Source organism: Jaculus jaculus, chromosome 9 (assembly GCF_020740685.1).
Source record: "Jaculus jaculus isolate mJacJac1 chromosome 9, mJacJac1.mat.Y.cur, whole genome shotgun sequence".
In the NCBI taxonomy this organism is placed as follows: Eukaryota; Metazoa; Chordata; class Mammalia; order Rodentia; family Dipodidae; genus Jaculus; species Jaculus jaculus.
The window spans coordinates 14,813,015-14,833,976 of record NC_059110.1 but is presented as its reverse complement, the minus strand read 5'-3'; the positions used below and the strand labels follow the sequence as shown (position 1 = coordinate 14,833,976).

The 20,962-nt window shown below is 45.0% G+C and overlaps 2 protein-coding genes across 2 annotated transcripts in view; one reads left to right on the top strand and one right to left on the bottom strand.

The window, feature by feature from the left end:
* The window catches only part of Rmnd1 (required for meiotic nuclear division 1 homolog), a 40,143-nt gene extending 37,602 nt beyond the window's left edge, over positions 1-2,541 (bottom strand). Inside the window, exon 1 of the mRNA XM_045159621.1 lies at positions 2,411-2,541. The gene's annotated coding sequence lies outside the window, so the exon portion shown is untranslated. The remainder of the gene's footprint in view (positions 1-2,410) is intronic.
* A 309-nt stretch (positions 2,542-2,850) lies between these two features.
* Armt1 (acidic residue methyltransferase 1) lies at positions 2,851-20,658 on the top strand. Its single transcript, XM_004651121.2, has 5 exons — positions 2,851-2,968; positions 8,449-8,554; positions 10,314-10,558; positions 13,738-13,903; positions 18,735-20,658. Exons 1-5 carry the CDS (start codon positions 2,928-2,930, stop codon positions 19,500-19,502), a joined length of 1,326 nt encoding a protein of 441 aa, XP_004651178.1. The 5' UTR covers positions 2,851-2,927; the 3' UTR covers positions 19,503-20,658.
* The last annotated feature ends 304 nt before the right edge of the window (positions 20,659-20,962 follow it).

The following is a 20,962-nucleotide window of genomic DNA, read 5'->3' as shown; positions in this document are numbered from 1 at the left end:
TATAACAGCCCTTTTACTGATTGATCCTCTGTTCTTGCCCCCTCCCCCGAATTCTTCCCCAGCATACTACACCCTAAGCAACCCTCTAGGTACCAAACTACGATCCCATCTTTGATCAGCACCAAGTTTAAAAATGGCTTCACATTTCATTCACAATAAAATGCCAAAACCCTTAAGACGTTCTTCATGGTTTTCTATTTTCAGCCCTTTTGTATCACTGTGGCATTTTCTGTAGCTGTTTCCCTGGTGTAGTCTGCTTCAGTCCTTGGCCTCTCTGACCTTTGCACTTACCCATCATGCTCTCCTCCCAGGATCAATAAAGCACCCTTCCTTCCCTCCTTCAGGTTTGTTCCAAGGTCTCCCACCTCCTGAGGTCTTCCTCAACCACTTTCTCCCTTTTCTATTTTCTCATTGCACTATTTCTAGTCTATTAATTCATGCCACAGACAAGAACTGAGTCCTTACCATGTGCAGGCAGGCACAGTGTTAGTGGCCAGTGCAGCTGAAAATAGGCAAAACTCTCTTCTGAACCTTACTTACAATGGGTGTGGCAAACAAACAAGAAAAGTGGCAAGTCAAAAACATAATATATGTGGTAAGAATGGCTAGACACAGGCACAACTGAGTACTTTTTGTTGTTGTTGTATGTGTGTGTGTGATTCCTGGTATGCCAGGGTCTCCTGACCCTGCAAACAAATGCCAGATGCTTGTGCCACTTTTTGCAACTGGCTTTACATGGGTGCTGTGAAATTAACTCAGAACAGCAGGCTTTGCAAGCAAGCGCCTTTAACCGTTGAGCCATTTCCCCAACCCCTCAATTGAATTTTTATTAATATTTTATTTACTTGAAAGCAGAGAGAGAGAGAAAGGGGGGGGGGAAGGGACAGAGAATGGGCAGGCTGGAGCCTTTAGCCACTGCCAATGAACTCCAGATACATGCACAAAATTGTGTATCCGGCTTTATGGGAGTACTGGGGAATTGAACCCATCAGGCTTTGCTGACAAGTGCCTTAGTGGCTTCTCAATTGAATTTTTAAATAATTAATTAATTAATTAATTAATTTATTTGAGAGAGAGAGAGATAAATGAAGAGAGGAGAGAATGGGCACTCCTGGGCTTCCAGCCACAGCAAACAAACTTCAGATGCATGCACCACTTTGTGCATCTGGCTTATATGGGTCCTGGGGAATCGAACCGAGGTCCTTTGGCTTTACAGGCAAGTGCCTTAACTGCTAAGCCATCTCTCCAGCCCTCAACTCAATTTTTTAAACACTCTACTACTAGAGATATTTTCAGTAGCTAAGAACTGGAATCAGCTCAAATGCCCATCAACAGATATATGGATAATAAAAATACGGTACATATGCACAATGAAATTCTATTTAGTAGTACAGAAAAATGAAATTATGAAATTTTCAGGAAAACAGATGGACCTGGAAAGAATTATAGTCAGTGACCCAAGCTTAGGAAGACCAAAACTGTATGTTCTCTAGATATGCGGATCCTAGCTTGTGCCGTCTAAAAATAACAGGGCAATTGTGGGTAAAACCTATGTAGAATGGTAACCAAGAGTACAGTGGCATGAGAAGTGAGAGAAGGGCAAAAGGGCACATGTGACATGTGATCAAAAGTGGAACAGATACTAGAGGAGAATGGGGAAGGGAGGAAGACTGAGGAGAGGGAAGGGGGTATAAGAATCAACTAAAACAGGGCTCGAGTGATGGCTTCATGGTTAAGGCATTTGCTTACAAAGCCACAGGACCCAGGTTCGATTCCCCAAGACCCATGTAGGACAGCTGCATAAGGCCTGGAGAGATGGCTCAGTGGTTAAGCGATTGCCTATGAAGCCTAAGGACCCCAGTTCGAGGCTCGATTCCCCAGGACCCACGTTAGCCAGATTAACAACGGGGCGCACACGTCTGGAGTTCATTTGCAGTGGCTGGAGGCCCTGGCATGCCCATTCTGTCTCAAATAAATAAAAAAATTTAAAAATCAACTAAAACAAATTATGAAAAACATCAAGAAATTGCCCGAATCAATACCTAAATCTTTGTATGCCACCTTCACACACACACACGCGCGCGCGCGCACGTACACCCCGGTTACATCTGGGCTAAGTGACCCTAACCTTCGGGAGCATGTCTTCCACTTGAGCTCGGGGTGACTTCATTCATTCACCTTGGCTGCGACAACTATGTCTTAGCTAAAAACAAACACAAATCACCACAGGAGGGAGGTGGTGTCACCAAGTGTTTGCAGAGCGCTTGTTGTGACTCCCGGCTAAATCCACCCAAGATCGGTGCAGGAGGCGAGGCGTCACGGCGGTGACTCGGGAGGGATCGGGCGGCCCCAGCCGGGGCAGAGACCCCGGGGCAGGGTCACCGGGGGCCGGGGAAGGCAGCGCACTAACCTGTGGGCGGCGGGAAGAGAGGAAGAAGCGTCAAGGCTGCACGCTCCCGCAGCGCGGCCGCGAACCCGCCCACCCCAGCGGCTGCGGCGCATCGGCCCCAGAAACCCTAGGCCGGGAGCAAGCCCCGCCCCGCGCTCACACTGCGCAGGCTCCTAGGCCGCCGCCGCGAGAGCCGTCCGGGACACGTGACCCGCGCACCACGTGACCGCGCCGCCACCACCTCTTCCGCTCCTCAGGCAGGCCCCCGGGACTTCCGGTGGAGGTGTGTTTCCGTCTTCCGTCCGCTTCCGTCTTCCGCTCTTGTCGATGGAAGGTCTCCGAGTTCCGGAGTCGGCGGTTGTTTGGAGCTGCGCGGCCACCAAATAAAGTTTCTTTATTCAAAAGTACTTTTTTTTTTTTTTTTAAAGCCACACCGCTCCTTTTCTCAGTTCCTCCTTCGCGGCGGTGTGGCCGCTGCGGCTGCGACGCAGACCGGAGCGACGCCGCCGGGCTTTGTGACGAAGTGTCGCCGGGCGCCATGGCCGAGCCCCCGGCGTTTCTCTCCGCACAGGACGTGGGGTTCGTCTCGCTTTTTCTCGTATGTAGGAAAGCCGGACTGGGCGAGGGCGCCCGCTCCCCGAGGCTGCGAGTTCGAGTCCCGCCGTGGGGCCTTGTGCGCTCTGTCTGTCGTGGAAGTGTCGGCGACGAGGAGGGAGGGGAGTTCTGCGCGTCCAGCCTCTGGCCGGCGTCAGCGCCCGGGTCACCTGCGGCCACTTGCTTAATGTCCCCCAGCTCCCCCCCTTCCGGAGGCTGAGGCAGGAGCATTGCTGTGACTTTGGGGACAGCCTGGGAAAGTGTGTTTCAAAAAAAAAACAAACGCGCTTGTGGGTCTAAAAATTTGGCATTCCCAGATTTACTGAGGTGTGTTTATTTCTGGTGCTGGTTAGTAAATCTCACAAGTTGGTGGAAAGATGTCTGGACAGGTAGGTCTGTCCTTAAAGATGCAAGACCTCACCCCCCCCCCCCCAGGGGATGCGGGAAGTTGAGCCTTAAGTTTACAGCCCCTCCCCACACATCTGTGCAAGTTTATCTTAGGCAGTGTCATAGTGTAACCAAAACAATAACAGAATCGAACAATTTAATGCAATGAAGTTACTGGAACTTTCCACCTGAGCTATTAGAACTGCTTGATTGCCTCTAGGAAAGGGAACCTGTGGTCAAAGGGAGGATTACAGTGTTCCTGGCTTTCTGGGGAAAGTTACAGATAACCAGTAAAAATCTAAAGTCGTCTTGCATAAGTGAAATATCCAGGTTCTTTTGTATTTTTTTTTTTTTTTTTTGAGGCAACCCCAACAGACTGGCCTTTTAAAAAAATGTTATGAGAAAGAATTGGCGTTCCAGGGCCTTCGGCCACTGCCGTCCAACTCCAGACATGTGAGCCCCCTGTGCTCAGGTGCGACCTTGTGCACTTGCGTCGCTGTGCATCTGGCTTATGTGGGACCTGGAAGTTGCACTTGAGTTCTTAGACTTTGCAGGCAAGTGTCTTCACCGCTAAGCCGTCAGATTCTTTTTCTGTTCTTTTGAGACAGGGCTACTGAGCTCACTGCAGCAGAGAATGACCTTGAATTCCTTATTCTCCCGCCTCCACTTCCCCAGTACTGAGGTTACAGGCATCTGCTCTGCCACCCAGCTACTTTTCTTTTATATAGGTTGGGTCTCATTCTAGCCCAGGCTGACCTAGAATTCACTATGTAATCTCAGGGTGGCCTCGAACTCTCGGCAATCCTACCTCTGCCTCTCGAGTGCTGGGATTAAAGGTGTGCACTACTATGCCCGCCCCCCCCCTTTTTTTTTTGAGTCAGGGTTTCTCTGTAAAACCCACACTGGTCTTGAACTTGCTGTGTAAACCAGCTGGCCTGCCTTCTGCCTCTACCTCGTGAGTGCTGGGATTACAGGTCTGAGCCACTATGTGGGGCTCCAAGTTCATATTTGAAACAGTTTGTTCAAAATACTGGAGGCAACAAGAAAACAGCCTTGCCTGGATGGGACTTAGGTTGCAACCAGAGGCTTATCTCTGAACGGAAGCTGGCATTGTCTCTCTGGCCTTCTCACGTAGTGCCCACCTCCCGAGGAGCCTTTGGAAGGGATTTCACCCCAAGGGTTCAAGACTATGGGAGGGAAGGTAGTGCTTAAAAAGATTATAGTGTAATGTTCCTCCTTTCAGAGTATAAATAGTAATTTTTAAAAATTCAGTTCCAAAAAAAGAAATTCAGTTGTAGGGCTGGAGAGATGGCTTAGCGGTTAAGTGCTTGTCTGTGAAGCCTAAGGACCCCGGTTCGAGGCTCGATTCCCCGGGACCCACATTAGCCAGATGTACAAGGGGGCGCATGTGTCTGGAGTTCCTTTGCAGTAGCTGGAGGCCCTGTTGCTCTCAATAAATAAAAGTGATTTAATTTTTTTTTTAAAAATTCAGTTCTTGGGCCTGGGAGATGGCTCAGTGGTTAAAGGCACTTCCTTGTAAAGTCTGCTGGCCCAGGTTCAATTTCACAACTGCCCACGTCAAGCTGGACAAAAAACAAACAAACAAGTGGTACAAGCGTCTGGCATTCTGTTTGCAGTGGCAAGAGACCCTGGCATATCCCTGCATGCATGCATGCATGCATATAAATAAAAATTCAGTTGTAATTTTAGTAGCTGCTAAACAGATTAAACCTGACAACTGTTTTTGGATCCTGGAAGTACTATGGAATTAAAATGTGTTTTTACAATTTTTATTCTTTTTTAAATTTTTATTTAAATTTTTATTTATTTATTTGAGAGTGACAGACAGAGAAAGAGGCAGAGAGAGAGAGAATGGGCCAGGGCCTCCAGCCACTGCAAAGGAACTCCAGACAAGTGCTCCCCCTTGTGCATCTGGCTAACGTGGGTCCAGGGGAATCAAGCCTCGAACTGAGGTCCATAGGCTTCACAGGCAAGTGCTTAACCACTAAGCCATCTCTCCAGCCCGTCAACTTTTATTCTTTTAAAAGTTTTTTTTGGGGAGGTGAGGTTCTCACTTTAGTTCGGGCTGACCTGGAATTCACTATGTAGTCTCAGGGTGGTCTCGAACTCACAGTGATTCTCCTACCTCTGCCTTTCCAGAGCTGGGATTAAAGGTGTGCGCCACCTCTTTTAAAAGCTTTATGTAGTTGTTCAAGAGAACTTTTTGAAGAAATATTCAGGCACAGCACAGTGTGTGTGTGGGGGTATGTATGGTGTACATATGTGTGTGTGCAGATGCACATGTCTTGTGCACATGAGACCTGAAGAGAACTGGCGTCCGCCGTTGCTTTTTGTTTCCTTACGATCTACTCAGAACCCAGACTGGCTGCCCAGCCAGCTAGTATGAGAAATTTATCTTACTTGTTTTTTTTTTCAAGGTAGGGTCTTTCTCTGGTCCAGGCTGACCTGGAATTAACTCTGTAGTCTCAGGGTGGCCTTGAACTCATGGCGATCCTCCTACCTCTGCCTCCCGAGTGCTGGGATTAAAGGCGTGCGCCACCACACCCAGCTAGAATGAGAAATTTTGTGTCTGCTTCCCCACAATTCGTTTTACAGCCCAGATTTTTTCCCCCTCTTTCCAGTGTGGGGGCTGGGGATTGAACTCGGGTAAGTCCGGCCTTCTCAGCCCCTCATGCTGGGGCAGCAAGCACTCTGAGCCACTCATCCAGAACGTAAAAGTTGTAATAGCATACTGGAGTTTTCTAAGTTTAATTTCATCCTACATTAAATGATTTGGGCTGAGGTATTCTTTTAACAATTATTGTCTGACTTTCTTTGGTTTTACTTTATCTCAGGTGATCTGAGAACAGAAACACTAAGCTCTCTTTAAAGTCAATGTCTCCCTCCACTCCCTACCAAGGTAGGGCCTCACTTTAGCTCAGGCCGATCTGGAATTCACTGTGTAGTCTCAGGGTAGCCGATCCTCCTACCTCTGCTTTCCAAGTGCTGGGAATAAAGGTATGTGCTACCATGCCTGGCCTAAAGCCAATGTTTTGTTTAAAAATCCACATAGGGGCTGGAGAAATGGGTTAATGGTTAAGGTGCTTGCCCGTGAAGCCTAAGGACCCAAGATCGAGTCTTCAGGTCTCACATAAGCCAGATGCACAAGATGGTGCATGCTTCTGGAGTTCATTTGCAGTGGCTAGAGGGCCCACCCATTCTTTATCTCAAATAAATAAATAAAGTATTTGAAATCCACCTAGAATTTCACCTAGTTACTCCTGCTTATTCTAATGGAATCCCATGTGTTCTCTAAAATAAAAAAATCCCAATTATTATACCTATAATTATATAAAATGATCTAAAACTTTTTCATATAAATTATTTTTTATTTATTTGAGAGAGAGAGAGAGAGAGAGAAAGAGGCAGATAGAGAGAGGTAGGATGGGCATGCCAGAACCTCTAGCCACTGCAAACACTCCAGACACATGTGCCACCTTGTGCATCTTCTGACTTATGTGGGTACTGGAAGATTGAACCTGGGTCCTTAGGCTTTGCAGGCAAGTACCTTAACTGCTAATCTATCCAGTCCCAATCTTGGTTTTTTTTTTTTTTAATATTTTTTATTTATTTATTTGAGAGCAACAGACACAGAGAGAAAGACAGATAGAGGAGGAGAGAGAGAATGGGCGCGCCAGGGCCTCCAGCCTCTGCAAACGAACTCCAGACGCGTGCGCCCCCTTGTGCATCTGGCTAACGTGGGACCTGGGGAACCGAGCCTCAAACCGGGGTCCTTGGGCTTCACAGGCAAGTGCTTAACCGCCAAGCCATCTCTCCAGCCCACCAATCTTGGTTTTTAATACGTCTAAAATCAAGAATATCTGGTTTTGGGTTATTTTTTTTTTTCCAAAGTTGGGTCTTACTCTACCCCTGGATGGCCTCAGACTCACAGTGATCCTCTTACCTCAGCTTCTTGAGTACTGGGATTAAAGGCATTGCACTACCATGCCTGGCTCCAAGAAGATCTTTAATTGTTGTAATATAAGAATCATTTTTTCCTTATCTTCAGCTTTCTCCATTCCTTGACAGCAGAGGGAGAGCAGCATGCTTTAACTTGTTCAGGTCTCTTGATAGAGAAGGTAGGCAGAAAAACCTTTGAGAGGGTTGTCGTTTGCAGTGGCTGGAGGCCCTGGCATACCCATTCTCTCTCCTTTTTTCTCTGTTAAATAAATAAATAAAAATAATTAAAAAACCTTTGAGAAAAAAATAAAATTGACTAAGAGTTAGTCACAGAAGAAATAGATTCCTAAGTAGTTTGTACTCTTGCGCCCTCCAAGCCCATGAGTGTCCTTCCGCTGCTTCATGTCCATTATCTCCTCCATCTCTCCAGGCAGAGGAAGTTCCTTAGGAAACAGTAAGCCTGGGGCAGAGCCCTTTATATTTCAGGCTAGCCCTTTTAGGACTTAACCCTTTGTTGAAGTAACTTTTTTTTTTTGGGGGGGGGGGTCTGGTTTCAAGGTAGGATCTGTGTCTAGCTCAGGCTGACCTGGAACTCACCATGTAGTTTCAGAGTGGCTTTGAACTCAGCAATCCTCCTACCTCTGCCTCCCAAGTTCTGGGATTAAAGGCTTGTGCCACTACACCTGGGCCTGTTGAAGTGACTTCTGATTTAGGAAAAGAGTAGAATGGGTTGGTCAAGAATGATTAAACACAAGCCAGGTATGATGGCACATTCCTTTAATCTCAGAAGAGGTAGGAAGATTGCTGTAAATTCGAGGCCAGCCTGAGAGACTATGTAGTGAATTCCTGGTGAGCCTGGACTACAGCAAGACCCTGCCTCAAAACATCAACAATAACAAGAAAGAATGATTAAACATACTCCCAGGAGAACTTGGTTTAAGAGGCCAGTTCACTGCCATGACCCATTAGAGGTGGTCAGATTTGCTTATGTCTTAATACAGTAGATAAACCCGGTTTACCTTTTGATAGTTGCATGAAAAGCAACTTGAATTTAAAGGAGAAGCTAAAATAATCAGATCTTGTGTTCGGTACTGACAGATTGTGTGTGACTCTTCTAGATCATTTGCATATCTCACAATTAAAGACAGAACACCACAGATCTTAACCAAGGCAATTGATACATTGCATCGCCACAGAAGTGAATTTTTTGAAAAGCATGGAGAGGTAAGAACTGTGCTTTACCTTTTAAGTTTTTGTTAATTCTTCAGAAGAGTAACAGTTGTGGAAGGCTCCAATTCATGTAAAAATGAGTAGATGGCCTAAATGTATATTTGTCTTCAGTGTAAATGCTGAAACGAAGCAGAACAGCCAGTCTCCAATTTGGAAGATTAGTGTCCTAACAATTTAGTCTGTCATGATTTATACCTCAAATTGCATTTTATAATACATAGATGATTAGGTTGTTGACTTGCTATGAAATTTCTTTTATTTATTTATTTTTTTTTAAATTTTTTTTGTCCATTTTTTATTTATTTATTATTTGAGAGCGACAGACACAGAGAGAAAGACAGATGGAGGGGGAGAGAGAGAATGGGCGCGCCAGGGCTCCCAGCCTCTGCAAATGAACTCCAGACGCGTGCACCCCCTTGTGCATCTGGCTAACGTGGGACCTGGGGAACTGAGCCTCGAACCGGGGTCCTTAGGCTTCACAGGCAAGCGCTTAACCGCTAAGCCATCTCTCCAGCCCGCTATGAAATTTCTTTAGAAAATATTTATTTGCAAACAGAGAGAGAGAGAGACAAACAGACAGAGATAGATGGTGTATGAGGCACCAAGGTGTCTTGCCTTGCTGCAAAACTTTAGACACATGAACCATTTTGTGCATCTGGCTTTACATGGGTACCGGGGATTGAACCCAAGCCAGTAGGCTTTGCAAGAAAGCGCCTCTAACTGCCAAGCCATTTCCTTAGTCCCTGAAAAAGTTTTTTAAATTTCAAACTTAGCTAAATTACAGTATTTACATTGCTAATTTGAAGGTTTTAGAAAAAAATTTGATTTCATTTGAGAGAGAGAAAGAAAGAGGCAGGGAGAGGGCGGAAAAAAGAATGGGCACTCCAAGACCTTCAGCTGCAAACAAAAACTCCAGACATATTCGTCACTTTGTGCATCTGGCTTTCTGGGGAATTGAACCTGGGTCCTTTGGCTTTTCAGGCAAGCACCTTAACTGCTAAGCCATCTCTGTAGTCCTAAATTGAGGTTTTAAGTCCCAGAAATTCATGCTGCCATGCAAGACTCACAGTGATGGAAATCCGAATTATGATTGACTCCCCCTCAAAATAAAAGTTATTCTTATAAGGGTTGGAAAGGTAGCTCAGTAGCAAGGCATTCCCCCAAAAAAGCATTATTTGGAAATTATTATTAAATAACCAGTTGAAGTTAAGGACCTGAGGGTAGTACATTCTTGTCATGTGATAGTGAGGGCTGAGTACTTGCCTGGCATGCCCAGAGCCCTACGTTGAATTTCTGGCACCATAGAAAACAAAGCCAGGATTCTTGGGGCCTTCTTCCACACCTGGAACTGCAAAGTCTCTAAAGCATCAGCTTGCATTTCTAGCCGCAAAAGACTTGAAAGAACAAAGAAGCAAGCTGAGATTGGGCCGGAGCTCAGCGGAGAGCACTGGGGGAGCCTGCATGCAGACCTGGGCCTGGAGAGATGGCTCCGTGGCTAGAGGTGCTTCCTTGCAGAGCCTGATGAGCCCAAGTTTGATTCCCCAGTACCCACATAGAAAGCCAGATGTACAATGTGGCGTATGCATCTGGAGTTTGCTTACTCTGGCGGGAGGTTCTGGCGCACCCATTCTCTATTTCTCTATTTGCATCTTTCTGTCTCTCTCAAATAGATAGATAGATAATTTATTTAAAGTGTATTAGCCAACGCATAAAATCTTTTTCTTTGATTTTTTTTTTTTTGGTACTTCCACAGGAAGGTATGGAAGCAGAAAAGAAAGCAATTTCTCTTCTTTCTAAGTTACGGAATGAATTGCAAACAGATAAGCCCATCCTCCCCTTAGTGGATGACTGTGCTGATGCTGATCTATGGAATAAGTACCTGGAAGATCAGCAGAGTCTCTTGAGTGAGGGTGCTGGGAAAGCGCGCTGGTTCTACTCCCCGTGGCTCTTTGTGGAATGCTACATGTACCGCCGAATTCACGAAGCGATTATCCAGAGGTAAGGACGCAGCAGCAGGCAGGAAATGCAAATGCCTACAATGCTGAACCAGTGTAGTTCACTGAATATTAACAGTGCTGTCAGATTCTTTCAGAAACAATGCTTGGCTTAGTAGATTCTTGGCAATTGAACGTGCTGAACATTCTTACAAAGGCTTCTCAGGGCTAGGAGACAGTTCAGTCATTAAAGTGCTTGCCACGCAAGCCAAAGGACCTGACTTCGATCACCAGTCCGTGTAAAATGCTGCGTGTGGGCATGGGGCCGGGAGTGGGGTGCCTTGCCAGCAAGCTGCAGGTCAGTGAGAGACTCTAGCTCAAAAAAAGTAGGTGGACAGCCTTCCTAAGGAGTGACACCTGAGGGTGTCCTCTGACCGTCATACACACATGCATATGCACATATATGCGTGTGTGTGTGTGCACGAACACACACGCATGCACAGAAGACTGAGAAGAGGACGAATGGGAAAACAACTTGGACTGAGCAAGAAAATGTTCATTTGAAATAATTATCCAAAACCATTACAAAGCAAGCAGATGATTTATTTGTAAAAGATCAGCACTTACTCTCTATAAAAAGCCTTCAAAACAGGGACTGTACATGCATACTGCCGTAGTCCTGCTGTTTGTTTATTTATTGGTTTCCTGAGGTAGGGTCTCACTCCAGTCCAGGCTGACCTGGAAGTCACTATGGAGTCTCAGGGTGGCCTCGAATTCACGGCGATCCTCCTACCTCTGCCTCCAAAGTGCTGGGATTAAAGGCGTGAGCCACCACGCCTGGTTTTGTTTTTGTTGGCTAGTTTAGGAAAAGACTAAAACATTAAGAACATTACCCTGTATTCCCAGGGAGATATATTTTATTTATTTATTTGACAGAAAGAGTGGAGGAAGAGAGAGAAAGAGAATGGGCACAGCAGGGCCTCCAGCCACTGCAAATGAACTTCAGATGCATGCGCTCCCTTGTACTTATGTGTGTCCTGGAGAGAGGAACCGGGATCCTTTGGCTTTACAGGCGAATGCCTTAACCACTAAGCCATCTCTCCAGCCCCCCACCCCCAAGGAGATTTATATATATTGCTTACTCTATTTAGTTTTTCAAAGATATTCCGATGTGGAACCTACTAAACATTGAGATTATAGGCATTGGCCAGTATGCCTGACTTAATGCTGTCTTTAACCATTCAGCAAGGTAAAGGCTATTCTTGGCTTGTGGGTCATACAGAGTGGTCTTACTGGTCTGCAAGCCACTGTTTGTTGACCCCTGCATTTGATTCCATGCATCCAAATGGCTTCTGTGTGCTTAAGTCACCTTTAGGGACTGACTGATTTTAACATTGCTGTCATTGCCAAACTGCCTTTGAATTCTTTGGGGTTTCTTTCAGAGCCCTCTTAAAGTACTCAAAAAGGAAGAGTAATTTCACTATTTTTGAGCCACTCGTCTTGTTTTTTTAAATCAAAATGTTTTTTATCCAGTTTGATTACTTTTTATTTGAATGAAATTTCTTTGAGTGACCTTGGCTCTTCCCAAAAATAAACTGTGGAGATACGTGGTCACTGACCAGATGTTTAATAATGTGCCACAGGTTCTGAAGAAATTCCGAAAGAGGAATTCCAAAAGTGCCTTGAGCAGTGACAGCACCCTTGGAGTCAGCGCTGTGGCTTCCCAGGGCCTGACTGATCCCAGGAGCCAGCCTCCATTTCCATGTGTAAATGCTGGTATGTTGTTATTTCAAGAAACCCGCCTTACTGGGTGGGCATGGTGGTTCTTGCCTTTAGTCCCCGAGATCAAGAGGGTGAGGCAAGAGGGCTTCCAGCCTAGTCTGTGTCACAGAGTGAAACCCTGTGTTCCAAAGCAAAAGTGAATTACATTAGGCCTTCCTATCTTATCTAATTTTGTTTGTTTTATCAAGGGAGGATCTCACTCAGTGGTTCCAGGCTGGCCTTGAACTCAAAGTGACGCTCCTGCCTGTTGCCCACTCCCCCCACTCAGTGCTGGCTTCAAACTTAACATGTTTGTTTGTTTGTTTATGAGACAGTGTGAGAGAGGCAGATCAGAGAGAGAGAGAGAATGGGCACACCAGGGCCTCCAGCCACTGCAAACGAACTCCAGACACGTACGCCACCTTGTGCATCTGGCTCATGTGGGTCCTGGGGATTTGAACAGGGTCCATTGGTTTTGCAGGCAAACACCTTTAATGATAAGCCATCTCTATAGCCCTCAGTCTTATTTTTTTTTTTTTAATCTTAACATGGATGGTCCATGCATAGCTAATTTAAACATCAGATAATGACAATGTCAATGTCTATTCTGTAAAGGCTGTTATATTAGATTACTATTTTTTTTTTCTTACAGTTTCTCGTGAACTAAAATGAACTAAAACATAAAATCATGGCATAAATCTCACCTCTAGAATAAAAATCAATCTGGGAATAAAATTTGACTAAAAATAAAAATCTAGGCATAAATGACCAAAATATGACATTCTAATAAAATTTACAAGGGTATTAAATGTGACTTACCTCAGGTATCTGTTTTCAGACAACTCTGGGTTAACTGACCTAGCGATGTCTATTGTATCCAGACATACCAGGCCTCTCAAGGCCCAACACTGACTCTTTGGGCTTCTCAGAGGCCTTGCCCCATGGGGTACTGAGGTAGGGTCTGTTAAAGTAGTTATCTTACACATCTGCTGCTATTTCTGCTTTCCCCTGAATCTCTACTAGGGAAATAATTATGGACCTAGTTACTATAAGTACTTACTAGCTCCAGTAAAATAGCTGATTTGAGAACTTTTGGCAGTTTGTTGGAGTGAATCTGGGGACTCAGTTTTGTGTAGCCTGATGGTGCAGCGTCTGTTAGCACTGTGCCCCGTGTCCGCCAGCTCTCGTCACTGAGACTGCGTGGTGTGGTTTGCTTCCCTCTGAAGAACTCAGTCACCAGATGTGTTAAAAACAAAAAGTTGCCAGGCATGGTGGCGCATGCCTTTAATCCCAGCACTCGGAAGGCAGAGGTAGGAGGATTGCCATGAGTTCAAGGCCACCCTGAGACTCCATAGTGAATTCCAGGTCAGCCTGGGCCAGAGTGAGACCCTACCGCGAAAAACAAAACAAAAAAACAAAACAACAACAACAAAAAAAGTTCAGGACTTAGAGTAATGTTCCGCTTATGTCCTTCTCCTTTAGCCCACCAATCCATGACTTTGATGTATTTAAAGAAAGCAAAGAAAGAAATTTCTTTGAGTCACAGGAATCTGTCATTGCTCTATGTACGCACTTGCAAGAGTCGCTGAGACCAGTGGAAGACCCAGATGACGATCAGCTGAAAAAGGAGTTTTTTAAACTTCTGCAGGTAAAGATCAGATATCTGAATATTTGTTCTTTTAATATAAGCACTAGTTTATGCTAATAAATGCAAACGTAAGCTAATATTTACAATTTAGTAATATATGTATATAGTAATATTTTAACCCATTTTTTTGCTTTATCTTTGATTTCCCCCCCCTCTATACTGTCCTCTGTTTAGTCTGAAACTACAATGGGCAAGAAAACTAGCTTGCCAGCTCTTGACTCTAGGGTGTCTCTTCTCTCAGGAATAGGCTTCTTTGAATATGTTCTGTCTGTTTCCTATCACCTGCTCTTATATGCCAATCTCTTCCCCTCGCTACTGAGGCAGGGTCTCAGACTGACCTGGAATTCACTATGTGGTCTCACGATGGCCTTGAACTCATGGAGATCCTCTGCCTTCAAAATTGTCTTCTCATTGCCCACCATGAGCAAAAGGTGAATGTCCTAAGAGAAGCCCAGTTGATTTAGCTTGCAGAGATTCTCAGTCTGTTTTCAGAAGTCAGATGTCATGACTGTCCATGCAAATACTTCTGAACTTAACGTGCTGGCATTTTATTTTATTTTTTCTAGACAGTGGGTAGTAGGGGAAAAAAAGAGCAAATTTTCCTGTTGTTAACTAACACTGGCCGTTGTTTTGCTTGGTTTGGCTTTTTGAGCTAGGGTCTTGCCCTGTAGCCCAGGCTGGCTTGGGAATCTCAGCAGTCCTCCAACCTTAGCCTCTGAGTGCTCTGACGACAGACTGAACTGCTGCTTCTGGCTTAGCTTTTGTAATCTTGAGGAAATCTGCACAGTCGCATAATTGCACCAGCAGGAAGATGGTGCAAAGGGCCAGTAAGTGCAGGGCCAGCAGAGAGGTGCAGCCAGTAGCCTGCTGTGCGTGCTGCAGGCCAGCACTTTGTCTGTTCACTGATTGCATGAGCCCGGTGCTTTCAAGGAGATCCATTCCAGTGCTGGGGAGACGGCTCAGTGGGTAAAGTCCTTGGCACAGAAGCTTGAGGACCTGAGTTCGGGTTCCTAGCACCCACATGAAATGGGGAGCATGGTGGTGCACCCCTAGTATCCCAGTGCTGGGGAGGTGGAGATGGGGGATTCCTGGGCTTGCTGGCTGCTAGCCGATGTGGTGAAGACTGGGTTCACGAGAGATCCTGTTTCAAAGAATAGGGTCGAGAGCAGCTGAGCACGACCCTCGATGCTGCCCTCCGGCCTCCCCTGCACACACATGCACTTACATACATACAGACAGACAGCCATGCAAGAAGTCCATTTATGGACAGTTGTTTAAAAAAAGGTAAGAGATTGCTTAGTGGTTAAGGCATTTGCTTGTGATGCCTAAAGACCCAGGTTCGATTCCCCAGTACCCGTGTAAAGCCAGATAAAAAAGTAAGGCAAACATTTGGAGTTTGCAATGGCACGCATATACATACATACATACATACACGTACACACACCAAGATGGTGACTTAAAAAAAAAAAAAGAATACTGAGCCAGGTGTGGTGGTGCATGACTTTAATCCCAGCACTTGGGAGTCAGAGGTAGGTGGATTGCTGTGAGTTCAAGGCCAACCTGAGCCTACATAGTTAATTTTAGGTCAGTCTGGACCAGAGTGAGACCCTACCTCGAAAAACCAAAAAAAAAAAAAAAATATATATATATATATATATATATATATATATATATGAAAATGTAGTTCCCCTATTTCAGTTTTCTTAAAGTTTTTTTTTTTAATTTTTGATATTTTGTTTATTCATTTACTTGACAGAGAGAGAGAGTGAGTGCACCAGAGCCTCCAGCTCCCACCACCGAACTCCAGGCGTGTGCACCCCTTTGTGCATCTGGCTAACGTGGGTCCTGGGGAATTGAACCTGGGTCCCTTGGCTTTGTAGGCAAACACCTTAACTGCTAAGCCATCCTTCCAGCCCTGCTTTTTATGTTTGAAAGCTTTTCAAACACTTTTGTGGGTACATGTGTCAGTGAGCTCATGTGAGGGCTGGCACAGCCTGTGCCGTGGCACGGGTGAAACCAGGGGACGGCTCCCAGTCAGTCTTCGCCATTCTGTTGCACTGGAGGCAGGATTTCTTTCCGTCTTGCTCCATTTTTCTCTTTGTTATTCTTTTTTTTTTTGGAGGTAGGGTCTGGCTCTAGTCCATGGCGATCCTCCTACCTCTGCCTCCCAGAGCGCTGGGATTAAAGGCGTGCGCCACCACGCCCGGCTTCTCTTTGCTATTCTTGCTGTGAGCATCTGGGAAATTCTCCTGTCTCCACCTCCCGTTTCACCGTCAGCGTGCTGGGATCGCAGAATTCCACCATGGCGTCGGCTTTTTACCTGGGGCCTGGGGATTGAACTCAGGTACTCAGGCTTGGGCAGTGAGTGCTTTACCCACCGACCCATCTCGCAGCCCTTTATTTTGTTCTTTTCAGACAGAGTCTTGCTGGGTTGCCTAGAATGGTCTCAAACTCATGCAGGCCTCAGCCTCAGCCTCAGCCTCGCCTCAAGTGGCTAGGACTGCAGACACACATTACTGTGCCCGGCACCATTTCCCTAATTTTTTTTTTTTTTTTTTTGGCTTTTCGAGGTAGGGTCTCACTCTGGCTCAGGCTGACCTGGAATTCACTATGTAGTCTCAGGGTGGCCTCGAACTCTCGGAGATCCTCCTACCTCTGCCTCCCGAGTGCTGGGATTAAAGGCGTGCGCCACCACGCCCGGCTCATTCCCTAATTTTTAGTTGTGTTATTTTATTTTTTAGTTTTTTGAGGTAGAGACTCGTTCTATCCCAGACTGACAGAATTCACTGTGTAGTCTCAGGGTGTCCTTGATCTTATGTTGATACTCTTACCTCTGCCTCCCAAGTGTAGGGATTAAAGGCGTGTGTCACCACGTCTGGGTATTTACCTAATTTTAAGTCACAAATGAGAGCACAGTTTATTTTGGGTATTTACTGAATACTTTTAAAATTTTTGTTTTTAGAGGTAGGGTCTTCCTGTAGCCCAGGATGATGCGGAATTCACTATGTAGTCTCAGAGTGGCCTTGAATTTAGGGCGATCCTCCTGCCTCTTCCTCCTGAGTGCTGGGACTTAAAGGTGTGTGCCACGACTCCTGGAAAATACTTGTTTTTTTTTTTTTTTTTTTTGTTGTTGTTTGTTTGGTTTTTGGTTTTTCTTAAATTTATTTTATTTATTTGAGAGAGAGAGGGAGATAGAATTGGCACTCCAGGGCTATCAGCCGCTGCAGATGAACTCCAGATGCAGGTGCTACTTTGTGCATCTGGCTTGTGTGGGTCATGGGGAATTGAACCTTGGCCCTTTGTCTTTGCAAGCAAGAGCCTTAACCACTAAACCATTTCTCCAGCCTTCATATATATATAATTTTTATTTAAGTATTTATTTGAGAGAGAAAGAAAGAGTGGGCATGCCAGGGCATCCAGCCATTGCAAATGAACTCCAGATGCATGTGCCACCTTCTGCATCTGGCGTATGTAGGTCCTGAAGAATCGAATCTGGGTCCTTTGGCTTTGTAGGCAAGGGCCTTAACTGCTAAGCCATCTCTCCAGCCCAGTTTTGTGTTGGTTTGTTTTTTGAGACAGGGTGCCATGTAGCCCAAGCTGTGCCCGAGCGTGCCTTACAGTGAACACCTGGTCCTCTTCCGTGCTGTGGTCACAGACATGTGCCAATCTCCTGGGTTATGTGGTGGGGGGGGATTGACCTCAGGGCTTCTGTCACCATCTGAGCTCACCCACCCCAGTCTCTGAATACTTTGTGTATTCGTTTATATATGTGGCACAGTGTGCTGTGTGTGAGTAATGTACATGTGTGTGTACATGCTCTCGCAAGTGTGTGTGGGGGCCAGAGGAGAATGACAGGTGAGCTTCCTCTGGTACTGCCCTTCCTTGAGATGGAGATTCTCTGAACGTGGAGCTCTGGTTTTTAGCAGCCTAGTGATTCTCCGGTTTCTGCTCCACAGGACCGGGGCCACACGCAGCCACTTACACGGGTTCTGGGGACTTGAACTCTCAGGCTCTCTCCGGCCCTCATGCTTGTGGCAAGCACTCTTACCTGCTGAGCCATGTCCCCAGTCCGCCAGTAGCTTTTTTTTAAAAAAAAAAACACAAAGCTTCATTGGAACACAGTTATACTTGTATGGTCTGTGCTATTTTCTTCAAAACTCTAAAACTGGTGGTAGTGACAGAAACCAAAGGGTCTGTCCTTTTGTTGGAGAGCTGAGGATTGAACTCAGGGCCTTGCTTGTGCTAGGCAAGCACTCTTAACACTGAGCTACCCCGACCCCTTTATTGAGTATTTGTACATGCCAATATTAGGGTGTGTGTGTGTGTGTGTGTGTGTGTGTGTGTGTTTAATTTTTGGGTTTTCAAGGTAAGCCTGACCTGGAATTCACTCTGCATTCTCAGGGTGGCCTCGAACTCACCGTGATCCTCCTACCTCTGCCTCCCGAGTGCTGGGATTAAAGGCGTGCACCACCACGCCTGACTCCAATATTAGGTATATTATTACAAACATCATAGTTCACAAAGAGGGAAAGTATTATTATCCCATTTTAAAATTAGTTAATTTATAGACAAGGTACGAGAGGGAGGATGAGGGTGGATGCCAGGACCTCTTGCCACTGCAGCTGGAACCCTGACACGTGGACTGCTTCATGCATGTGGCTCTACATGAGCACTGGGGAGTCGAACCCAAGTTGTCAGGCTTTGCATGCAAGCACCTTTAACCACTGAGCCATCTTTCTAGCCCCATGATGAATATTTTTGACAACTTCCTATATAATAGCTTTGTTTGTTAGGTAGAAGAATAATCTCTGTTTTGTACTTTTCTTTACAGATCTCGCTCTGGGGGAATAAGTGTGACCTGTCTCTGTCGGGGGGAGAAAGTAGCTCCCAGAAGATCAATGTCATAAGCGTTTTGGAAGACCTAAAGCCATTCATTTTAGTGAATGATATGGAACATCTTTGGTCATTGCTTAGTAAATGGAAGAACACAAGAGAAAAAGCGTCCACAGTTAGAGTGGATATTGTTCTGGATAATTCTGGCTTTGAACTTGTTACAGATTTAGTATTAGCTGACTTCTTGTTGACCTCTAACTTGGCCACTGAAATTCATTTTCATGGAAAAACTATTCCCTGGTTTGTTTCAGATACTACTATACATGACTTTAACTGGATAATTGAACAAATGAAACAGAGTAATCACAAGTGGATGTCCAAGTGTGGGGCTGATTGGGAAAACTACATTAAGACAGGTAGATGGATTTACAAAGATCATCTATTTTGGACTCTGCCTCACCCATTCTGTGCCATGCCTGAGGTTGCCCCTGACTTATATGCTGAACTACAGAAGGTATGCTTAGTTTTATTCAAGGGTGATTTGAATTACAGGAAGTTGACAGGTGACAGAAAATGGGAGTTTACAACCCCATTTCACCAGGCTCTGCGTGGCTTCCACCCTGCACCCCTGTGCAGCATCCGCACGCTGAAGGCTGAGATTCAGGTCGGCCTGCGGCCTGGGCAGGCTGAGGAGCTCACAGCTTCCGAGCCTAACTGGCTGACCACTGGCAAGTTTGGCATCTTTCAGTTTGATGGTCCGCTCTGAATCAGCTCAGGAGCTGCTCTTGTGTAGAAAGATGTGAGAGCCCCTCCCACCCTGTCCAAGCAGGGCGTGGGTCTGTTCCCTTGGCTGGGGGAAGCCCAGTGTCACAGCTGTCATTTGCTGGCCTCCACGGTGGTGGGGGGGGTTGTTTCCTTAGACAGACTGCTTGAATAGAATGTTTTAAGCCAGTTGCTCATATTTCTGTTGGAATTTGTTACTATCTCAAGATAAGTGCCCAATTTTATATAGTTTGAATGCATTTACTTTTAATTGGGTAGAATGCAAAATGTAAATGAGTTCTGCCTTATTAGTTAGCTAACCTTGCTTTTTCCCTAAACAGTAGACTGCATGGTATTTATTATCTCAGGAAGCAAAGAATCTTATTTAACTTAAATTTGGGCTCTTGAAATAATGGCTCAGTGAAAACATACATTTTGATGACTCTTTGTAAAGAGGCATTTCTGCAACTGTGATGCTTGAATACATAAAAAAATAAACTTACCTCATAAGTGAATTATAACTTCTTGCACTATATTCCATTTTAATAACCTGTTTTATTTGCAGACATTTGTATTTTTTTTTAATATTTTTTGTTCATTTATTTATTTGAGAGTGAACAGACAGAGAGAGAATGGGTGTGCCAGGGCCTCCAGCACTGCAAACGAACTCTAGACGCGTGCACCCCCTTGTGCATCTGGCTAACGTGGGTCCTGGAGAATCGAGCCTCGAACGGGGGTCTTTAGGCTTCACAAGCAAGTGCTTAACCGCCAAGCTATCTCTCCAGCCCGACATTTGTATTTTGATTGACATGTGAAATGAATGTTAGGAAACAAAAAATTGAATAGTGAAATAGTATTTGATGAAATGTGTTATCTTTTACATACTAGATATGATGGTAAGTGAGTTATTACTGTGCAAGTATTTTAAATGAGCCAATTTTTAGTTAGCAGTTTTAGAAAATGTCATAGATAGAAAAGATTATTATGCATTGAATTTAGATACTGCCAATCATAAGTTTACTGTTTATATTATACTTTTATTGGTCATTACCACAGTTATTAAACACTAAAAATTCATGTCTGTTTTGAAACTGAAATTGGAAATAAACTTGGAAATGTTTTCTTGCACTGGAATAATAAAATGAATTTTTACTGGAAAATCTCAACTGTTATTATATCCCTTTGAGGCCAAACCAAGAAGAGACAATTAAAAATGAGATCCATATAATAATTTTAGATATATAAAATAGCACTGAAATAACATGACATCAGTGAAGTTACAATTTGTGCTTTTGCTAAGTGTTTGGATATTTATTTATTTATTTACTTTCTTTCTTTTTGAGGCAGGGTCTCACTCTAGCCCAGGCTGACCTGGAATTCACTGTGTAGTCTTAGGCTGACCTCCAGCTCACTGTGATCCTCCTACCTGTGCCTTCCAAGTGCTGGGATTAAAGGTGTATGCCA